General features: G+C 54.3%; 1 protein-coding gene across 1 annotated transcript; it reads left to right on the top strand.

Annotated features, from left to right (window-relative positions):
• Positions 1-336: 336 nt before the first annotated feature.
• On the top strand, positions 337-11,989 carry RBBP7 (RB binding protein 7, chromatin remodeling factor). The gene is made up of 12 exons (XM_068169156.1): positions 337-498; positions 828-972; positions 2,915-3,057; positions 3,991-4,164; positions 4,438-4,553; positions 5,148-5,308; positions 6,760-6,886; positions 6,979-7,056; positions 8,184-8,260; positions 9,269-9,326; positions 10,907-11,017; positions 11,816-11,989. The coding sequence occupies exons 1-12, from the start codon at positions 483-485 to the stop codon at positions 11,882-11,884; spliced, it is 1,275 nt and encodes a 424-aa protein (XP_068025257.1). The 5' UTR covers positions 337-482; the 3' UTR covers positions 11,885-11,989.
• The last annotated feature ends 7,189 nt before the right edge of the window (positions 11,990-19,178 follow it).

The following is a 19,178-nucleotide window of genomic DNA, read 5'->3' as shown; positions in this document are numbered from 1 at the left end:
CTGGGGCAAGGGCGGGCACTGCGCCACCGGCACCTCCCGCCCCCGAAGCCGCCACCGCCTCCCTCCCTGTCTCTCCCTTGCAGCGATTCCATGGGGACTCCCCTTCGCCCCCCCTCCACCGTCGCACGTCAGAGCGGCCCCGCCCCGCGAGGTCGCAGCGCGCGCGCCAGCCCCTGATTGGAGCGCCCCGGCCTGCCGCCGGCCCGGCCCGGCCCCGCCCCGCCGCGCGCGCGCCCTCCCCTCTCTTGCTCTCGCTCCATTGGCCGCCGCTGTGGGCGGTGGCACGCGGGGGAGCCCGCGGGCGGCGCAGGCGCGGTGGGGCGAGGCGCGCGTTGGCAGCCGGCGAGCCCGCGCGCGGCGAGGCGGCGCCGTGGGCGCCGTTGGGCCCTTCAGCGGCGGCTCGCGCTCCTCCCGCCCCGCGGCCGCCCCCGGCTCCCTCAGCCGCTGCCTCCGGCGCCGCGTCCTGCCCGCGCACCCCCAGCATGGCGAGCAAGGAAGGTAGGAGACACGCACACACACACACACAGAGCCCGGTCCCGTCGGGCTCCCGGGGCGGGCGGTGGAGTGAGGACGTGTGTGCCTGGCGGCTGGCAGAGGCGCGCACGGCCTGCAGGGGTTGCGGCCCTGCGGCCTTCCTCCCGCAGGAGCTTCCGACGGGGTGGCGGCGAGGGTGGGGCGGTCGCGGTTCTTGTCCCGCCGGCCGCCCCTGAGGGCGCCTTCCCCCGCGCCCCCCGCCATGCGCTCCCCTTCCCCTTGGGCCGGTGTCGCCCCGGCCCCTCCGCGCCCCGCCCCGGCGGCAGAGGTGAAGCTCTCCGGTGTTCCCGCAGTGCTGGAGGACACGGTGGAGGAGCGTGTCATCAGCGAAGAGTACAAGATCTGGAAGAAAAACACCCCCTTCCTGTACGACCTGGTGATGACACACGCCCTGGAGTGGCCCAGCCTCACCGTGCAGTGGCTGCCAGACGTCACCAGGTGAGAGGAGGAGGGAAGAGACGCCTCCAAAGGTGCCGGGGAGGCACGGGGCTCGCTTACCCATCTGCTGGGTTCGCAGAGCAGGAGCTGAGCCTGGGTGCAGTGGCTTGTTCCACGTCTGCTAAAGTCACTTGAGATAGAAACCAGGCAAGATGAGAGCAGTTCGGCTGCGGCTCCTCCGTGGGCTTGTCTCACTTTGCTCACAGCTCTAAAAGCCCTTAGGGTGCGCAGAAGCTTTGGAGGGAAAAAAGCCACAACTTGATGCTTTGCAGAACTCTAGTTGAGCCTAGCAGAAGGTTGAGCTGAGGTGTGAGGGGAGAAACCTTTCTCAGTTTATTGATTGGTAAATAAGAGACTTTGTAATACTCTCCTGCAGTTAATTCTGATCAGAGAAATCTGTGTACTGAGTTACTTCTCTCTGCAAGACTGCTTTTTCTTCTCTTCATGTGCATTGCAGACTGCTGTTCTGTCAAAGCTGTAGTACCTGCCTCTGATTTCTTTGAGTGTTTGTCTTGGGTCCAGACCTTTTTAAAAGGATGTTGTTCTAAGACTAGTGCTTCATGGCCTGGTTCTGTCCCTGGCTCCCAGCTGATCTCACATCTTTTAGTTTCCCTTATTCTTCCAGCTCCCCTTGAAAACTGTGGGCTGACTGCTTTAGTGCTTGAGGAATTCTGAAGACAGAGGAGGATTCTGTTCTACAGATAAATGAATCTTAAAACTGCAGGGCCACTGAAGTAGTGGACAAGGACTGGGTCCCTCGTGGTGGTGCAACCTGGGCACAGCTAGGTTTTGACCACAGCTGATCTGTCACATTCATGCAGTGATCAGAGGATGGTCTCCTTCCTCTCTCAGATTCCACCTTGGCTATGTGATGTTGTGTCTGGTGGTGGGATGAGTGCTTCCTCTTGTGTCAGCTGCAGGGGTGGGGAAGGTGGTTGTGAGAGGTGTGAGCCAGCTTTAGCTGTGGCGTGGAGAGCGGGGAAGGCGAGGGTGTGGAGCCCTGATGAGGAACACTTCTGCTTGCCTCATATTTTGCAGATTTGACTTAATGTTCAGTTTAAAACCTGGCATTGCCAATTATCCAGTGTCAAAATATGTAAAGCCATTTAAAGGCAAGGACTGTCTCTTTATGTGGCACCTGACATGATGGGACATCTGTTCCTGATGCAAGTAAGTGCCCTGTGCATTCTGTGTGGTGCTGTTGCTTTTTGTTCTGTATTTTCCTTGCCCCTGTCCAAATGTTTGATGATGCTTTGGAAGTGGTACAGTCACAGCTGCAGTGGTTTATGATTGCCCTGCTGGTTCCTGTTTGCTGGGGTCCAGGCAGCTGCTGGCTTTCAGTTTGCTTGTGGTTTACTGTTCAGGTTTTTTTTATCCCTTTCAGAGAGAAATGGCACTCACTGTCCATCCAGCCTTTCACTTCTTGCTCAGTGTTGCCTTCAGCAGCCAGGAGGGAAATATGGTTCTAGAGAGTTAGGATTGGGGCAGTGTTTAAAAATCAGCTTCTGAGATAAAACAACAGCTGGGAAAGGCTTACAATAATAACTGGGGAAAGCTTGAAACAGTAACTGGGGAAAGCGTAGCAAAGAAATTGCTGCTTGGCCCCAGGATGTGTGTTGTATAGAAAGCTGCACTGATTGATTTGTGAATCAGTACTGTGCTAGGGGAACTAAAGACAGAAGTAGTTGTTAGAGTCACCTTTAACTGCTGTGTGTAGTTGTCCCTCTCAAGCCACAGGGGCCATGCCTCTCGGCTTGCATTGCCGCTCTCTAGCCTCGCCGGGTGCATCCTAGGCTTGCTCGTGACACAGCAGAGTTCACTCTCTTGCACAAGGTCTCTCTTTTCTAGCATCCCTGGGAAGGTTTGGATCTTGCATAGTGTTGCTGCTGGCTCTCCAAGCTGTGAGCACTCAGCTGTCCTCCCTGCTTTGTCGTTGTGACAGGCCGGAGGGGAAGGATTACGCGCTGCACTGGCTGGTCTTGGGCACGCACACCTCCGATGAGCAGAACCACCTGGTGGTTGCAAGAGTCCAGATCCCCAACGATGATCAGTTTGATGCTTCTCAGTATGACAATGAGAAAGGAGGTGGGCAATGCATGTCTTCTGTAGAGAACCTTTTAGCAGTAGTCTGACTTGCTGTTAAATGCTGAAGCTGACGCTTGCCAGTTTGCACTAACCCTAGGTCATGGATAGTGACTGAAAGAGGAAAGAGGAAACACTTCCTACTTCATCTGGAATACTATGTCCAGGTCTGGGCCCCTCAGCTCAAGAAGGAGCTCAGGGAAGTGCTGGAGAGAGTCGATGGCAGAGCTCCCAAGCCACTGCAGGCAGTGGAAGGTCTCCCTGTGAGGCCAGGCTGAGGCAGCTGGGGCTTGGAGCTTGGAACAGAGGAGCCTGAGGGCTGCCCTCAGTGCTGGGGCTGAAGATGTGCAGGGCAGTGTGGGGAGGAGGCAGCCAGGCTCTGCTGAGGGATGTGCAAGGAGAGCCCAAGGGGCACTGGGTGTCAGCTGGAGCAGAGGAGGTGCCAGGGGAAGAGGAGGGAAAGCTTTTTGGCTGTGAGGGTGTGAGAGGACTGGAGCAGGCTGCCCAGAGAGGTTGTGGAGTGTCCTTGTGTGGAGGCATTGCAAAGGCAGCTGGCTGTGTTGCTGTGTGAGCTGCCCTGGGTGCTCCTGCTGTGGCAGGGGGCTTGGCCTGGCTGCTCTGCAGCTCCCTTCCAAACCCTCACATTGTGTGATTTCAGAATAATTCAGGTGACATTGTGCTGCACAATCCTTACTAGCATTTCTGCCAGCTCTCTGTCATTTTGGTGCAAGCCAATGTTCTTCACCTCCCTCAAAGTCAGAGCTTTAGGATTGAGAATCCCCAGGGGTAGTACTGTGGTGCCACGTGCTGCTGGTCTGCATTGTATTATGATGAGTGCTTCCCACTAATGCTTGGAGTGGGGGAGATGCAGGAAATACTGCTTGATCTGTTTGAAACAGCTGATGTGACACACTGACCTTGTTCTGACCTATGCAGAGTTTGGTGGCTTTGGATCTGTGACTGGCAAAATCGAAACCGAGATCAAGATCAACCACGAAGGGGAAGTGAACCGTGCTCGGTACATGCCCCAGAACCCCTGCATCATTGCTACAAAGACACCCTCTGCTGATGTCTTGGTGTTTGACTACACCAAACATCCTCCAAAGCCAGGTGGGTTACCTTCTTTGAAGCTGAAGTCTTCTTGTGGAAGGGTACATTTTGTGTTTGAGGGCAGTGAGGAGAGGCGATGGACCCTGGAATCCAAGCGAGAAGGCCCAGGCTTTGCTGGCTTTTAACTGCTTGGTTATGCTCACAGCCTAATCAGCATCCTCCTGTGAGGCTGGTGTTTGAAATTCCATTACTGCAGTGGAAACAAAGTTCTTGATACTTCTCTGGATTGATGTGTGACATGAAGCTAAATGGAAGGAATTCCCTCTCTTGCAGACCCCAGTGGAGAGTGTAATCCTGACCTGAGATTAAGAGGCCACCAGAAGGAAGGCTATGGCTTATCATGGAACTCCAATCTGAGTGGACATCTTCTCAGTGCATCAGATGATCATGTAAAAATCACATCTTTCCCCCATATTGGGCAAAAAAAAACCCTCAAACCAAGAGAGTGAAGCAAAAAAACCCATAACAACCTCCTAATTTATGCTGTAATAGATATAGAACCAAAAGAGTTCCTGCAGCTCTGTTATGTCTCAGGGGGAAGCTCTCACGTATTTCCAGAGGCTGTCAGTTGACTTCAGACTGTAATCAAGGAGCAGTTCTTGAACATCCTTGATAAGAACAGAATGTCTTTACAGTTGTCTGTAGAAAGCAATGATTGTACAACAGCCCTCTAAGCAGGCCTGGGTCTGAGCCTGTAAGTCAGCAAGGCTCTCAAAGAACAGAGGAAATGAGGTCTCACAAATTCCTGTGTGATCTTTAGAAGTGTGAATTGCCTTTGTGGCCTTGCAGGTAATCCTTGGGCCTCAAATGTGCAGCAAACTGAGGGCTAAGTTAGCTCCCTCCTCACTTAGGGCATGCTAAGTGTTCTTTAGTTTCAGAGGGTGGCCTCTCTCTGCTGATGTGCAGGATGGGAGTGTTGGTTTTGTTTCAAGGATAACAGAGTCAGAGGCTGCCTGACAACAGACTGTGGCTCTTATTTGCAGACTGTGTGTTTGTGGGATATAAGTGCTGGACCAAAAGAAGGCAAAATTGTTGATGCCAAATCAATCTTCACTGGACACTCTGCAGTAGTGGAAGATGTGGCCTGGCATCTGCTCCATGAATCTCTGTTTGGATCTGTGGCTGATGATCAGAAGCTTATGATGTAAGTTGTGGTTAAGTAGTTTCTGGATCCTGCCTGCTGTATGCTGGCAATGGACCAGCCCAGAGCACTCCACTCAGGAAAAATCTGAACTGGGGCAGGGTCTGATGCAGCACTTCAGGGCAGTCAGCTCCAGTAATGCTGCAGAGTCTCTGAAGTTTGCACCTCATTTCATGTGTTCACCTCACTGCAATTAAGATGTAACTGGTATGGCTGTAAGCTTCCTGCTGCAAACTGCTGCTGTGCTACAGACACACTCCTGAAAGGCTCTGGAATAGTCTCATGCTTTCATGGAGTCATAGAATGGGGCAGAGTGGAAAGGACCCTAAAGATCATCCAGTTCCAACCCCCCTTGCTGTGGGCAGGGACACCTCCCACCCGCCCAGGTTGCTCAAGGCCTCATCCAGCCTGGCCTTGACCATGATGACATTCAACAAGTCCAAGTGCCAGGTGCTGCACATTGGCCACAACAACCCCAGGCAGTGCTCCAGGCTGGGGTCAGAGTGGCTGGAGAGCAGCCAGGTAGAGAGGGACCTGGGGTGACTGGTTGAGAGGAGGCTGAACAGGAGCCAGCAGTGTGCCCAGGTGGCCAAGAAGGCCAAGGGCATCCTGGCCTGCATCAGGAAGAGTGTGGCCAGCAGGAGCAGGGAAGTCATTGTGCCCTGTGCTCAGCACTGCTTAGGCCACACCTTGAGTCCTGTGTCCAGTTCTGGGCTCCTCAGTTTAGGAAAGATGTTGAGCTGCTGGAAGGTGTCCAGAGAAGGGCAACAAAGCTGGGGAGGGGTCTGGAGCACAGCCCTGTGAGGAGAGGCTGAGGGAGCTGGGCTTGCTTAGCCTGGAGCAGAGGAGGCTCAGGGGAGACCTTCTTGCTCTCTCCAACTCCCTGAAGGGAGGTTGTAGCCAGGTGGGGGTTGGTCTCTTCTGCCAGGCACCCAGCACCAGAACAAGAGGACACAGTCTCAAGCTGTGCCAGGGGAGGTTTAGGCTGGAGGTGAGAAGAAGGTTCTTCCCAGCAAGAGAGATTGGCCATTGGGATGTGCTGCCCAGGGAGGTGGTGGAGTCCCCATCCCTGGAGGTGTTCAAGAGGGGATTGGATGTGGCACTTGGAGCCATGGCCTAGTAGTCATGAGGTGTTGGGTGACAGGTTGGACTTGATGATCTTTGAGGTCTCTTCCAACCTTGTTGATTCTGTGATTCGATGACCTCCAGGGAGGAGTCATCCACAGCCTCCCTGGGCAACCTCTGCCTGTCTCTCCCACTGAAGAATTTCTTGCTCATCTGCAGTCTCACTCTGCCCTCCTCAAGCCTCAATCCATTCCCTCTAAGAATACTAACTGTAGCTTCAGCCTTAGGTTGAGTAATGATGCAGCCTCTTAAACCAATGTGCAGTGCTGTGGGAAACCACCTCCTGTAAGAAGCTGTTTATTGACTCTCTGCTCCCTGCCCCTCACCAGCTGGGACACCCGATCCAACACCACATCCAAGCCCAGCCATTCAGTAGATGCTCATACAGCTGAGGTCAACTGTCTGTCCTTCAACCCTTACAGTGAGTTCATTCTAGCAACTGGTTCTGCTGACAAGGTAGGTGCTTGGCTGTGCTTTGCACTCAGAAGCAGGTCAGGTGGCAGCTGTGGGGCCAGCAGGCTGCAAGTGGTTTCTTGTTCCTTTCCCAGACCGTGGCTCTCTGGGACCTTCGGAATCTGAAACTGAAGCTCCATTCTTTTGAGTCTCATAAAGATGAAATCTTCCAGGTGGGTGAAACTCCTCCCCTCTAGCAAAGGCTGTGAGAACACTAAGCAGGGCAAGGACAGGTGGGTTGTCCTCTGATGAGGAACCACAACAAGCCTGTTAAATGTGAAATGGTGACTTTTGCTTCAACAACTGCAGACACAGAGTTTCCCCACTTGACTCTGAATCAAGTAGGCCCCAGCTTGTTCATAAATAGCTGAGGGCTGGGGGGCAGGAGGGAGGGGACAGGGACAAGCTCTGCTCAGGTGCACCCTGGGATAGGCCAAGGGGCAATGGCTATAAACTCCAGCACAGGAGGTTGTAGTGGCTGTAAGTGGCTCAGTTGGTAGCGCATAAGACCCTTAATGAGTTCAAGCCTGCAGTGGGCAGTAGTTTCATAGTTTCATAGTTTCATTCAGGGTTGGAAGGGACCACAAGGATCATCTAATTCCAACCCCCCTGCCATGGGCAGGGACACCTTTCTACTCTAGTCATGAGGTCTGTGGTGAGAGGTTGGACTCCATGATCTTTGAGGTCTCTTCCAACTTTAGGAATACTGAATACAGGAGGTTCCAGCTCAACATGAGGAGGAACTTCTTCCCTGTGAGGCTCCCAGAGCCCTGGAGCAGGCTGCCCAGAGAGGTTGTGGAGTCTCCTTCTCTGGAAACTCTCAAGACCCATCTGGATGTGTTCCTGTGTGACCTGTGCTGGGTTGTCTGGCCCTGCTCTGGCAGGGGGTTGGACTCCATGATCTTTGGAGGTCCCTTCCAACCCCTAACATCCTGTGAGCCTGTGGCCTTACTCCTAAAAAGATAGTGTGAGCTTGCAACTACTTTCAATGCAGGCAGGAGGATTCTTTCAGTGCCCTGCTTGGGTCCAGACCTCGTCTGGTGACCTCTCCCTGTTCAGTAGGTGCAAGGAGGTGAAGTTTAGACAGTGCACCTCCATGATACCATAAATCTATCAGAGGCTGCTTGCTCCCAGGAGCCTTTCAGCCCTCAAAGCACTCAAGCTCCACAGGACAGCCTTTCTGCTGGGAGACAATGATGTGCTGAGTGTAACTGTTGGGCAGGTGCTAGTTGTGGGGGATGCACTGGAGGAAGCAGTGGCTGTGTTGCCATCAGGAGCCTTTCCTTTCCCTTCCCTGCAGGTTCACTGGTCTCCTCACAACGAAACAATCCTTGCCTCGAGCGGCACTGACCGGCGGCTGAACGTGTGGGACCTGAGGTGAGCACTGCTTCCTTTCAGGCTAGCAGGAGATGGGAAATACAGAAAGGCTGCAGCCCTGCTCCTTGGGTAGCCTTGCTTTGTGCTCTTCCCTGACCCTCCTTGCTTGCTGGAGCCACACCTGGTCTCATTGGGTACAGAGCAGCACAGGCTGTGCAGAACATTCAGGTTGGAAGAGACCCTCAGGGTCACCAAGCCCAACCATTCACCCTGCTCTGCAAGGGTCACCTCTAAACCAGAGCCCCAAGCACCACATTCAAACCACCTTGAAACACAGCCAGGCTTGGGGACTCCACCACCTCCCTGGACAGCCTCTGCCAGTCCCTGACCACTCTTGCTGGGAAAAACTTCCTAACATCCAGTCTAACCCTACCCAGTCACAGCTTGAGGCCATTCCCTCTTGTTCTATCACTAATGAGCTGTGAGGAGAGAACAGCACTACCCTCTCTACAACCTCCTGTTAGGTTGCAGCATTGCTTCTCTAAGGAGGATTTCCTTCTGCTGGGTTTGTGTTGTCCTTTGCTTCCATGTGCCTCACAGGCCAGGCTCTGTTTCCCCTGATCAGAATGTTAAGCAGTTGATGTTTTCTGCTGGAGGCTTGGAGTTGTTCCACAGCAGGAGAAAAAAACCCCAATAGCAAAAGCAAATACTGGAAACAAAAGCTAGGAACAGGGACTTCTTGTGGTGTAGTGGTCCTGTTGATGGGAAGTCCAGGTTGGTCCAGACTTGCTCAGTGACTGCTGACCTCTCTCACAAAATGCTGGTGACTGCCCTGCAGTGGTTGAATTCAGTAAGTGGTAGAGACATCCAGGTGCCTGCACTGGGCTCTGATCTTTGGAGCCTGGCAGCACTGATCTTTCCACACCAGGGATCTCACCTGGAAAGGTTGGAGCAGATGATCCCTGGGGTCCCTCCCTTCCAAGCTGGCATTCTAGGCCCTGTTAAGCTGAGCTGATCCATGTTGCCATTATCTCATGATTAATAAATGTATAAACTGCTTTCTTACAGCAAAATTGGAGAAGAGCAGTCTGCAGAGGATGCAGAAGATGGCCCTCCTGAGCTGCTGGTATGGTGGTGGTTTTTGGTCAGGGGTGGAGAGGTGCTGTGAGGCCTTTTGGCTGTGCTGCTGAAGCTGCAGTAGTTGTTACATCCTTTCACCTCCCCCATTTTCAGTCCCTTGCTCTAACTTGCAGTAGGCTGCTTCTGTTCAGGTCCAAAGGCAGTGGGGTTTGGAACTGTGTCCTGTCCTGGACACAGTTTACACATCTTCAGTGGTGAACATACTGACACTTTGGCCATAGAGTTGGGTTGGAAGGCACCTCCAGAGGCCACCAGGGCACACTGCTGTCCCATGCAGAACTTGCTGTCCACCACCACTACCCCAAGGGCATTCTCCAGGGAGCAGCTTTCCAGCAGGATGACCTCCAGTCTGTACTGGTGCCTGATGACACCACAGGGACTCTGCCCTTGTCCTTACTGAACTTCATGAGGTTCTCCTTCCCCCAGCTCTCAGCCTGTGCAGATCTTGTTGGATGTCAGCACAGCCTGAGGGGGTGTCTGCCACCCTCCCAGTTTGGTATCATCAGCAAACTGGCTGAGGGTCCACTCAATCCCCTCCTCACCCAGGTCATTGATGGAGATATGAAACAAAACTGGGGAACACCACTGGCCACAGTACAGTCAGTGGCATGAGATTGAACACACCTAAGTGCCAGGTTCTACACATTGGCCACAACAACCCCAGGCAGTGCTCCAGGCAGGGGTCAGAGTGGCTGAGAGCAGCCAGGCAGAAAGGGACCTGGGGGTACTGGCTCAGAGTAGGCTGAACATGAGCCAGCAGTGTGCCCAGAGGGCCAGGAAGGCCAAGGGCATCCTGGTCTGCATCAGGAAGAGTGTGGCCAGCAGGAGCAGGGAAGTCATTGTGCCCTGTGCTCAGCACTGCTTAGGCCACACCTTGAGTCCTGTGTCCAGTTCTGGGCCCCTCAGTTTAGGAAAGATGTTGAGCTGCTGGAAGGTGTCCAGAGAAGGGCAAGAAAGCTGGGGAGGGGTCTGGAGCACAGCCCTGTGAGGAGAGGCTGAGGGAGCTGGGGTTGCTTAGCCTGGAGAAGAGGAGGCTCAGGGGAGACCTTCTTGCTGTCTACAACTCCCTGAAGGGAGGTTGTAGCCAGGTGGGGGTTGGTCTCTTCTCCCAGGCAGCCAGAACAAGAGGACACAGTCTCAAGCTGTGCCAGGGGAGGTTTAGGCTGGAGGTGAGGAGAAAGTTCTTCCCAGCAAGAGAGATTGGCCATTGGAACGTGCTGCCCAGGGAGGTGGTGGAGTCCCCATGCCTGGAGGTGTTTAGGAAGAGCCTGGATGAGGCACTTGGTGCCATGGTTTAGTTGATTAGATGGTGCTGGGTGATAGGTTGGACTTGATGCTCTCTGAGGTCTTTTCCAACCTGGTTAATTCTAATCTATTCTCATGTTCAGTGCTGCTTCACACCTCCCTTCTTGATGTCTCTGCTGTCAGTCTCTATGAGGAGGTTTTTTCCCTTCATGTACCCCTCAGTACCATGAATTCAACTGCTGGATCCTGGGTTTGTACAGATTCCTCTGCAGGAGGGAACTGTTTTACTGAGGCTTGTGGGTTGGTTTTGTTTTGCAACAGTTTATCCATGGAGGGCACACTGCCAAAATTTCAGACTTCAGCTGGAATCCTAATGAGCCTTGGGTCATCTGTTCTGTGTCAGAGGACAACATCATGCAGATCTGGCAAATGGTGAGTGGCACAACAGCTCTGAAGTCTGGGGCATAACTGAAAGTGAACTGGTTTGGCTGTAGGGCAGCCTCTGCCTCCAGGGGCTGCGGCGGCCCTTCCTTCCCCTGCCTCCAGTGGCTGCAGCAGTCCTTCCCCTGCAGTTTTTTTCACGCTGTTTGATTGGGGAGTGAAGACTTTCAGAAGAAAAACAAAGGCTGAACCAACCTGGGTAAAGGTAACTGCAGGCTAATCCTTCAGCTCCCAGGTCACAGCTACTAGTTAAGAGTGAAGGAGGCCGCCACAAACTCGTATCCAAAGCAGCCAAGACTTACTCTCCCCTTCCCCTGCCTGTTGACTCTGAAGCCAAACTTAACTCTCCAGTTAGTTGATGTTGTTTGATATCAGTGCAACTTGCTCAATCATAAATGTGAGATGAACTCACCCTGGGAGAATGTCAGTTATAAAAGAGGCACAACAGACTGAAACATGCATCCCATCTCAGGCTTTTGGGCTTTAATACTTGTGCCTTACCTTCTGTTGTGCGTCCAGGCTGAGGCTGAACCGGGTCCACGTGACATGTTGATGGTTGAGTGGTTCCTGCTGCAGTAAAAGCAGGGTGAGAAAGCCACTGCTGAAGTGTGACCACTGTGTGCAGCTCCCTGGAGGTGGCTGCCCTTTAAGAAAGGGCAGGGAGAGGCTCTCTGGGAAGGGGAGAGGATGATGTCTGTGCCTTTGTGGTGGGGCCAGGCTTTTTCTCTGTGAGGGAGGGAAGATGGCAAACAATCAGTGCTCACCCCTTGTAATGTTTTGTGTCTTCAGGCAGAAAACATTTACAATGATGAAGATCCAGATATAGCAGCAGCTGAACTGGAGGGGCAAGGAACATAACTTCTCTTCCTTAAGGAGACACTGCCTGTGACATAACCACCACATTATTTGACTGCTGTATATGTTTAAAAGAAACAAATAAGTGCCCCTAAAAAGACACCACCCCACCACCCCCCCCGAAAAAAAACCTCCTTAACCATAAACCAAGCACTGGGCAGAAGGTTTCCATCAAGGTGAGCATTTATCAGGCCTAAACCAAGCCAAGCTGGCATGGGAGAGCCACCCTGGTGTGGGCACTTGGAGCTGTTGTATACTGTACAGCCATCAGCTTGCAGGGAAAGGAAGGATACACTTTTCTGTCTATATTTCTAAAGCAGCCTCAGTGGCTTCCTGTAAATACAAGAGTCAAATCCTCACTCTTCCCACCCCAGCAAAGTGCCCCCAACCTCCCCCCAAGTTTTTATTAATATGTTAAAAAAAAACCCAAGAAAAAAAGAGAGCTTTTCACTTTTACACACCACTTTTGGATTGGCTTTGCATAAATAAAGTTTGTTAAAGAAAAGGTTGGGCTGTGCTTCATTTCCACTGCTAGAAGGTGAATGGTTCCTTGCCTGAATGGGATTCCATGTCTTGTGTGGTGGGTCCTGGTTCCTAACTTCCCCTGCAATTAAAGCTGTGTGGAGATGAGAGGGGTCTTGCTGTACAGAACCTGGGACTAGGTTAGCTCCAGGATGCTGGGGGAACACCTGGGGAGGACCAAGCAGGCTCCCCTAAAGCCGAGTCTGACACCTGAGCAGACTGCAGGAAGTGCTGAGCTGGGGTGTGGGTCTTGTTTCAGGTGGCTGGAGGGGGTTTGGAGTGGTGGTGGAAACACTGTGCTTTAACCTCTCCTAGCCTTGGGTGCTGCCAGGGCAGCTAGGAAAGATGTTGAGTTGCTGGAAGGTGTCCAGAGAAGGGCAACAAAGCTGGGGAGGGGTCTGGAGCACAGCCCTGTGAGGAGAGGCTGAGGGAGCTGGGGTTGCTTAGCCTGGAGAAGAGGAGGCTCAGGGGAGACCTTCTTGCTCTCTCCAACTCCCTGAAGGGAGGTTGTAGCCAGGTGGGGGTTGGTCTCTTCTGCCAGGCACCCAGCACCAGAACAAGAGGACACAGTCTCAAGCTGTGCCAGGGGAGGTTGAGGCTGGATGTTAGGAAGATATTCTTCCCAGCAAGAGAGATTGGCCATTGGGATGTGCTGCCCAGGGAGGTGGTGGAGTCACCATGCCTGGAGGTGTTTAGGAAGAGCCTGGATGAGGCACTTGGTGCCATGGGTTAGTTGATTAGATCTCAAAGGTCTTTTCCAACCTGGTCAATTCTGTTCTATTCTAAGCAGGAAGCTGTTTAAAACACATTAACAAATCCAAGGCAAACATGAATGGCTCCTAAACCCCTGGCTGAGTGGAAAGCTGAGAATCTAAAGCTGGAGGTTTTTGCAGCCAGGCTGGATGTGGCTGTGAGCAACCTGCTGTAGTGTGAGGTGCCCCTGGCCATGGCAGGGGGCTTGGAACTGGCTGTTCTTTGAAGTCCCTTCCAGCCCTGACAATTGTGTGATTCTCTATTGATCATGGTTCTACAGAGCAGTTGTGGATCAGCCTGGGAGCTGTCAGGGCAGACTAAGTTGGTATCTAGCTTGAGCATAGGAAAAATGTGAGGTTATTAAGTGCTGCAAACACTGCTTCCCTTGATGCATCTCTCTCTCTCTCTGAACTTTTAACCTCCTCTAGTGGAGGGTGTCCCTGCTGACTACAGGGGGTTTGGTCTAGGTGCCCTTTGGAGCTCCCTCCTAATCCAAACCATTCCAAAGTCTCATGAGGTGTGAACAGGTCAGCAGCTTGCCCTGCCTCACAGGAAGGGCTCTGCAGTGACCTCCAAGGGGCCCCTGGCTGCCCTGGGTGCTAATTTAACGTGGGAGTGACAGCACCAAAGTAACTGAACTCAGGGATGAGTTTGGTCAGGTCCTGCTTCCCTTTGACATTTGCTCTGACAGATGCAGCTCTTGAAAAGGAGGAAGTGGAGAGGTCAAGGGCCTGGCTGTCACTGGGAAAAACAAGAGTGCTTCCCAGAGAGCGTGGTGCTGGCTCTGGGCTGTTACACAACCCCTGCTGCTGCACTTGCCAGAGCCCTGCTGCCTGCTTCCACAGCGCAGCTCAGCCCCAGGCAGTGGCAGAGCAAGCAGCAGGATGCTAGGCTGCGGCACCAGCACAAAGAAGCCACTGTCCCCCTCAGCCCTTACCCAGCAACCTGGCCCTGTGGCAGGGGGTTGGAACCGGATGATCTTCAAGGTCCCTGCCAACCTAAACCATTCTGCAGATCATTAGGATGGAATTTAAAGCTAAACCCCCAAAGCAGTCAAAAAGCAGTGAACCTGGAGGCTGCTTACAGCAAGGCGGAGGCTGCATGAAGCAGCAGTGCAGCTGTGCTCAGCACTCACAGCTGGCAGCTCTGCACCACTGCCCTTCCTCCCCAGGGAGGCTGTGAGAGTTCAGCACCTACCTTTCCCAGGAGCTGCTGCCAGCAGTGCAGGCACTGCAGCCACCACAGGAGTGGAAAGCTGGCAGCTGAGGGTGATTTCCTCCTGTGTTCTCAACACCACCTCCCTGGTGCCACTTTTCAGCACGAGGGCTCTCTTCTCTCCCCAAGGCTTTCAGCTTGCACCTAGGGAACTTAAATTCTTCCCTCTCTGTCCTGAAATAAAACACAAAGGGCAGGGGAATGGTAAATCCCATTTCAGAGCTGCCATTTCATCTCCAGAGCCCAGGGTTTCTGGGTGAAAAGTCTGCAGCTGTGCCACCTCACCAACAACTTGAGCACTTCAGGGCTGCACATCACACAGGGTTGTTCCTCTAAGAACCTGCTGGTTTGCAGCACCAACTCCTCTGACTGGGACCTTGAAAAACAGAAATCTTCATGAGCAGAGTAGCAAAAGTGGTTAACAGCTACTGAGTGTTCTAGAAGACAGGGAGGAGCCAGCAAGGGGCACTGGCAGCACCAAAGCAGCATGGCCAGAGCTGGAGAGAGAGGATCCTGCCCCTCTGCTCTGCTCTGGGGAGACCTCACCTGCAGGGCTGGGACCAGCTCTGGAGCCCTCAGCACAGGAAGGACATGGACCTGATGGAGATGCTCCAGAGGAGGGACACAAACTTGATAAGTGGGCTGGAAAGCCTCTGCTATGAGGCCAGGCTGAGGGAGCTGGGGGTGTTCAGCTTGGGGAAGAGAAGGCTCTAGGCAGACCTCACAGCAGCCTGCCAGGACCTGAAGGGGCTACAAGAAGGCTGCAGAGGGACTGTGCCCAAAGGCCTGCAGGGACAGCACCAGGGGCAAGGGTTTGAAAGGAGAGCAGAGCAGATGGAGATTGGCTGTGAGGAACAAGTTCTGCCCCAGGAGGCTGCTGCAACACTGCCACAGGTTGCCCAGGGAGGGAGCTGAGGCTCCATGGCTGGAGCTGTTGAAGGTGAGGCTGGAGAAGGCTGTGAGCAAGCTGCTGTGGTGGAGGTTGTCCCTGCTGAGTGCAGGGGGTTGGACTGGATGCCCTCTGGAGCTCCCTTTCAACCCAACCCATTCCATGATATTTTTGCAAACTGAAACAAGAATCTAACACACTGAAGAGCACTCTGGAAGGAAGTTAAATCAGGAGATCTCCTGAAACACAGGGAGCTTCCACCCCAAGCCACTCAGTGAGCCACAGGGGAGCCTGCAGGAGCAGCCCTTAGGGCCTTTCACTGGCACAGCACGCTGGAGCTCCCAAGTTTCACAGCTTCCAATCCCCATCCCCAAGGAGCTTTCCAACAAGATACCAGCGAGTCCAGCAGCTGCAGCGAGGAGAGGCTGTGAAAGAACCACTCAAGAGCCCAGTCTCTTCAGCATACTCCTTTTTACTTGATCTCTACAGCATCGAGTAGATAAAATCTCAAGGTTCACATCAGTTGAAAAAGTCTCTACAAAAAAACGTCCTCGAAAAGCAATCCCAAGCCTGCCTGCCTGTTCAGGGAGCACCTCTGGCTTCTCTCCTCACCAAAGCAGACGTGGGTTGTAAAAATAAAGCAGTGTGTTTATAGCACAAACTAGATCTCTGCATCACTTTTGTGTCTGGTTTTGTTTTGTTTGTTTGTTTTTCACAGTTATTTCCATCCACAGTCCCAAAGAGGTAGATTTGCTGCAACACCTGAGAGTTGAACTGTAACGTAACCAGGTGTGATGAGAGGAAGGACAAGACACCAGAGACAGACAGCCTGAGCTCACTCGCTGGGGGAGGGGAGGGGAAGGGGTAGGGGGGGGACGACACACACAGCTGCACACCCCTGCCTCTTGCAGCCCCGGCAACCAGGGAGCTTTGCTGCTGGCTTCAGCATGGTGAAGCTGGCAGTCAAGGCCAGGGAGGCAACAGCCTTATGGGCTTGACTGCTCTGCAGCCCAGGTTAAGCACTGAGGGGAGTGGGAGAAAAGGCATTGAGAGAGTTTTACTTTGAAGCCCTCCTGGAGGGGGTTTGGCTGCAGCCATCCCACCGGGGAGCTGCAAGCCCCCAGACCGCAGCCACACTTGCCAGAGACTGCAGCCCCCCCGACCACAGCTGCCTCTGCCAGGGAGCTGCAAGCCCCCCAACCACAGCTGCCCCACCGGGGAGCCACAGCCCCCTAGCCAGGGAGCTACAAGCCTCTTCACCGCAGCCACCTGGGTTGGGGAGCTGCAAGCCCCCCAACTGCAGCCACCCTTGCTGGGGAGCTGCAAGCCCCCCAACTGCAGTCGCCCTTGCTGAGAAGCCGCATGCCCCCTCACCACAGCCACCCAGGCCAGGGAGCTGCAAGCTCCCCAACCGCAGCCACACTTGCCAGGGACTGCAGCCCCCCAACCACACCTGCCCTTGCTGGGGAGCTGCATCCCCCTGGCCAGGGAGCTGCAATCCCCCCAACCGCAGCCACCCATGCCAGGGAGCTGCGAGCCCCCTGACCGCAGCCACCCTTGCCAGGGAGCTGCAAGCCCCCATGACTGCAGCTGCCCCACCAGGGAGCTGCAAGCCCCCATGACTGCAGCTGCCCCACCAGGGAGCTGCAAGCCTCCTGACCGCAGCTGCCCCACTAGGGAGCTGCAAGCCTCCTGACCGCAGCTGCCCCACCAGGGAGCTGCAAGCCTCCTGACCGCAGCTGCCCCACCAGGGAGCTGCAAGCCTCCTGACCGCAGCTGCCCCACCAGGGAGCTGCAAGCCTCCTGACCGCAGCTGCCCCACCAGGGAGCTGCAAGCCCCCATGACTGCAGCTGCCCCACCAGGGAGCTGCAAGCCTCCTGACCGCAGCTGCCCCACTAGGGAGCTGCAAGCCTCCTGACCGCAGCTGCCCCACCAGGGAGCTGCAAGCCTCCTGACCGCAGCTGCCCCACCAGGGAGCTGCAAGCCCCCATGACTGCAGCTGCCCCACCAGGGAGCTGCAAGCCTCCTGACCGCAGCTGCCCCACCAGGGAGCTGCAAGCCTCCTGACCGCAGCTGCCCCACCAGGGAGCTGCAAGCCTCCTGACCGCAGCTGCCCCACCAGGGAGCTGCAAGCCCCCATGACTGCAGCTGCCCCACCAGGGAGCTGCAAGCCTCCTGACCGCAGCCCCCTGACCACAGCCGCCCTTGCCAGGGACTGCAGCCACCCTGCCAGAGCAGTGCCCAGCTCCCCCCTCCTGTAAGTTGGTTAATTTCTTCCCATGATTTTACAACAGTCCTTAAGCAATGCCTGGAAGCGTAGGGCCTGGTCCCAGGGAGCAGGTCAGAGCTCCCCTTGGCCAGCCAGGTTGATGCGAGTTCGTTAAGGGTAGGAAAAAGTTATCCCCATGATTCCATGATCCCAAAAGCCTTTTCTTGGGGTTGGGGGGTGGGTTTCTGCTTTAAGTCAAACATCTGTATTGCTGTTCTCTACATCTGGCACATCCCCCACAAAGCCCTTGGGAAGCTTCCTCGCAGCAGGGCGCAGAGGTTCCCCTCTCGCCTCCATGCAGAAGCGGCAGGACAGAAAGAATTGGTCCAGGTACAGACATCCCAATCCCTGCACAAACAGCAAGCTGCAGCTCCTACCTGGCCAGGGCTATGAGGCAGCAGGTACAACACTGTTCCTCAGGAGAACTGCTTCATTGCTTAAGTGAGAGCTGAAAACCACTCTTGCAACAACTGCTGTTTATACACAGTTTGGCTCTAGAAAGCAAATTGAAAAGCAACTCTGATGAAACACTTTGGGGTTTGCTGTTTCCTCCCCCCCAGGATTTTGTTATGCTCTCATGCTTTGCCCCATCCCAAAGCTCTCAACTTGTTCTTGTGCCTGCACCACAAACACAACCCCCACACCCACCCAGGGGAAAGATGCCAGCTGCCCCTCTGCTCCACACCAGCTGAGCAATGTCAGTTTTGCACAGTTCCTCCCAGTGCTAGGAGCTTAAACCAACACCTTCCTGAGGCCTTCCAGAGCCCTCCTCTCGTTCAGAGCCAGCTACATGAATTCAGTGTACTCCAGGAAAAGGCTCAGGAGCTCAGTGCAGCCCCAACATTCAAGTAACCTAACCACTGAACTGGGCAGGGAGGGAGGGCGGGAAGCTCACTGAGAGATGTGCTTGATTCAGAACCCCCCTCCCCAGTTAAGTGCAAAGGACTTCAGGCAGCAGGAAGGGGCTCCAGACCTTTGCAGTTCTACAAATGACAGCAACCAAAGCAAGGAAGGAAAGGCTGGGAGCTAAAGCAAAGGGGAGCCTGCAGCCCTCCACACATGGCCCTGCCCAGCCAGCTCCTGGCTTCCTCCAGGAGGAAGAAATCAAACTGTGGCGATCAGCTTCTCCAGGAAGAGACTTTCTGGCCTAAGGTTACCCAGGAAGCTTTGCTGGTGGTATCTTAGTGACCATCTCCACCAGACTTCCACACTGTCCCTTCTCAAGGGAAGGATTTGAACTTCCAGGGTGATTCTAACCAGCAGACACTTCCCCAACACTTGGGCACACAGGTCTGTATATCCACAGCCTCCAGCCTTCCACACCTGTTTGCCAGCCCTTAGCTGACCCACAGCTTCACCTAGACACTGCTGGAGCTGTCAGGATAACCAAGCCATGGACACACTGCAGCTCAGAGGGAAGGACACAACCAGCCCCTGTGCAGGGGGCTCCACAGCCCCACTCAGGAACACTGCTGCACATTTGCTCACTGCCCTGGACACAGCTAGGGCCAGGAGCCCAAACTCACTTTTACAACACAACCCTGAGAAGCCTGCACCCAAAGCTGCCAGGCCCTGTCTCACCAGCTGCCAACTGAGCTCTTGCAGAGCTCTTTTTCTCATGCCACAGGGAACATCAACCCCTTCCAAC

Source organism: Melanerpes formicivorus, unplaced genomic scaffold (genome assembly GCF_026170545.1).
Source record: "Melanerpes formicivorus ecotype bairdi unplaced genomic scaffold, bMelFor1.0.p_v2 SCAF_166, whole genome shotgun sequence".
In the NCBI taxonomy this organism is placed as follows: Eukaryota; Metazoa; Chordata; class Aves; order Piciformes; family Picidae; genus Melanerpes; species Melanerpes formicivorus.
Note: the sequence above shows the minus strand (reverse complement) of the source record. Positions and strands in the feature narration are given on the sequence as shown.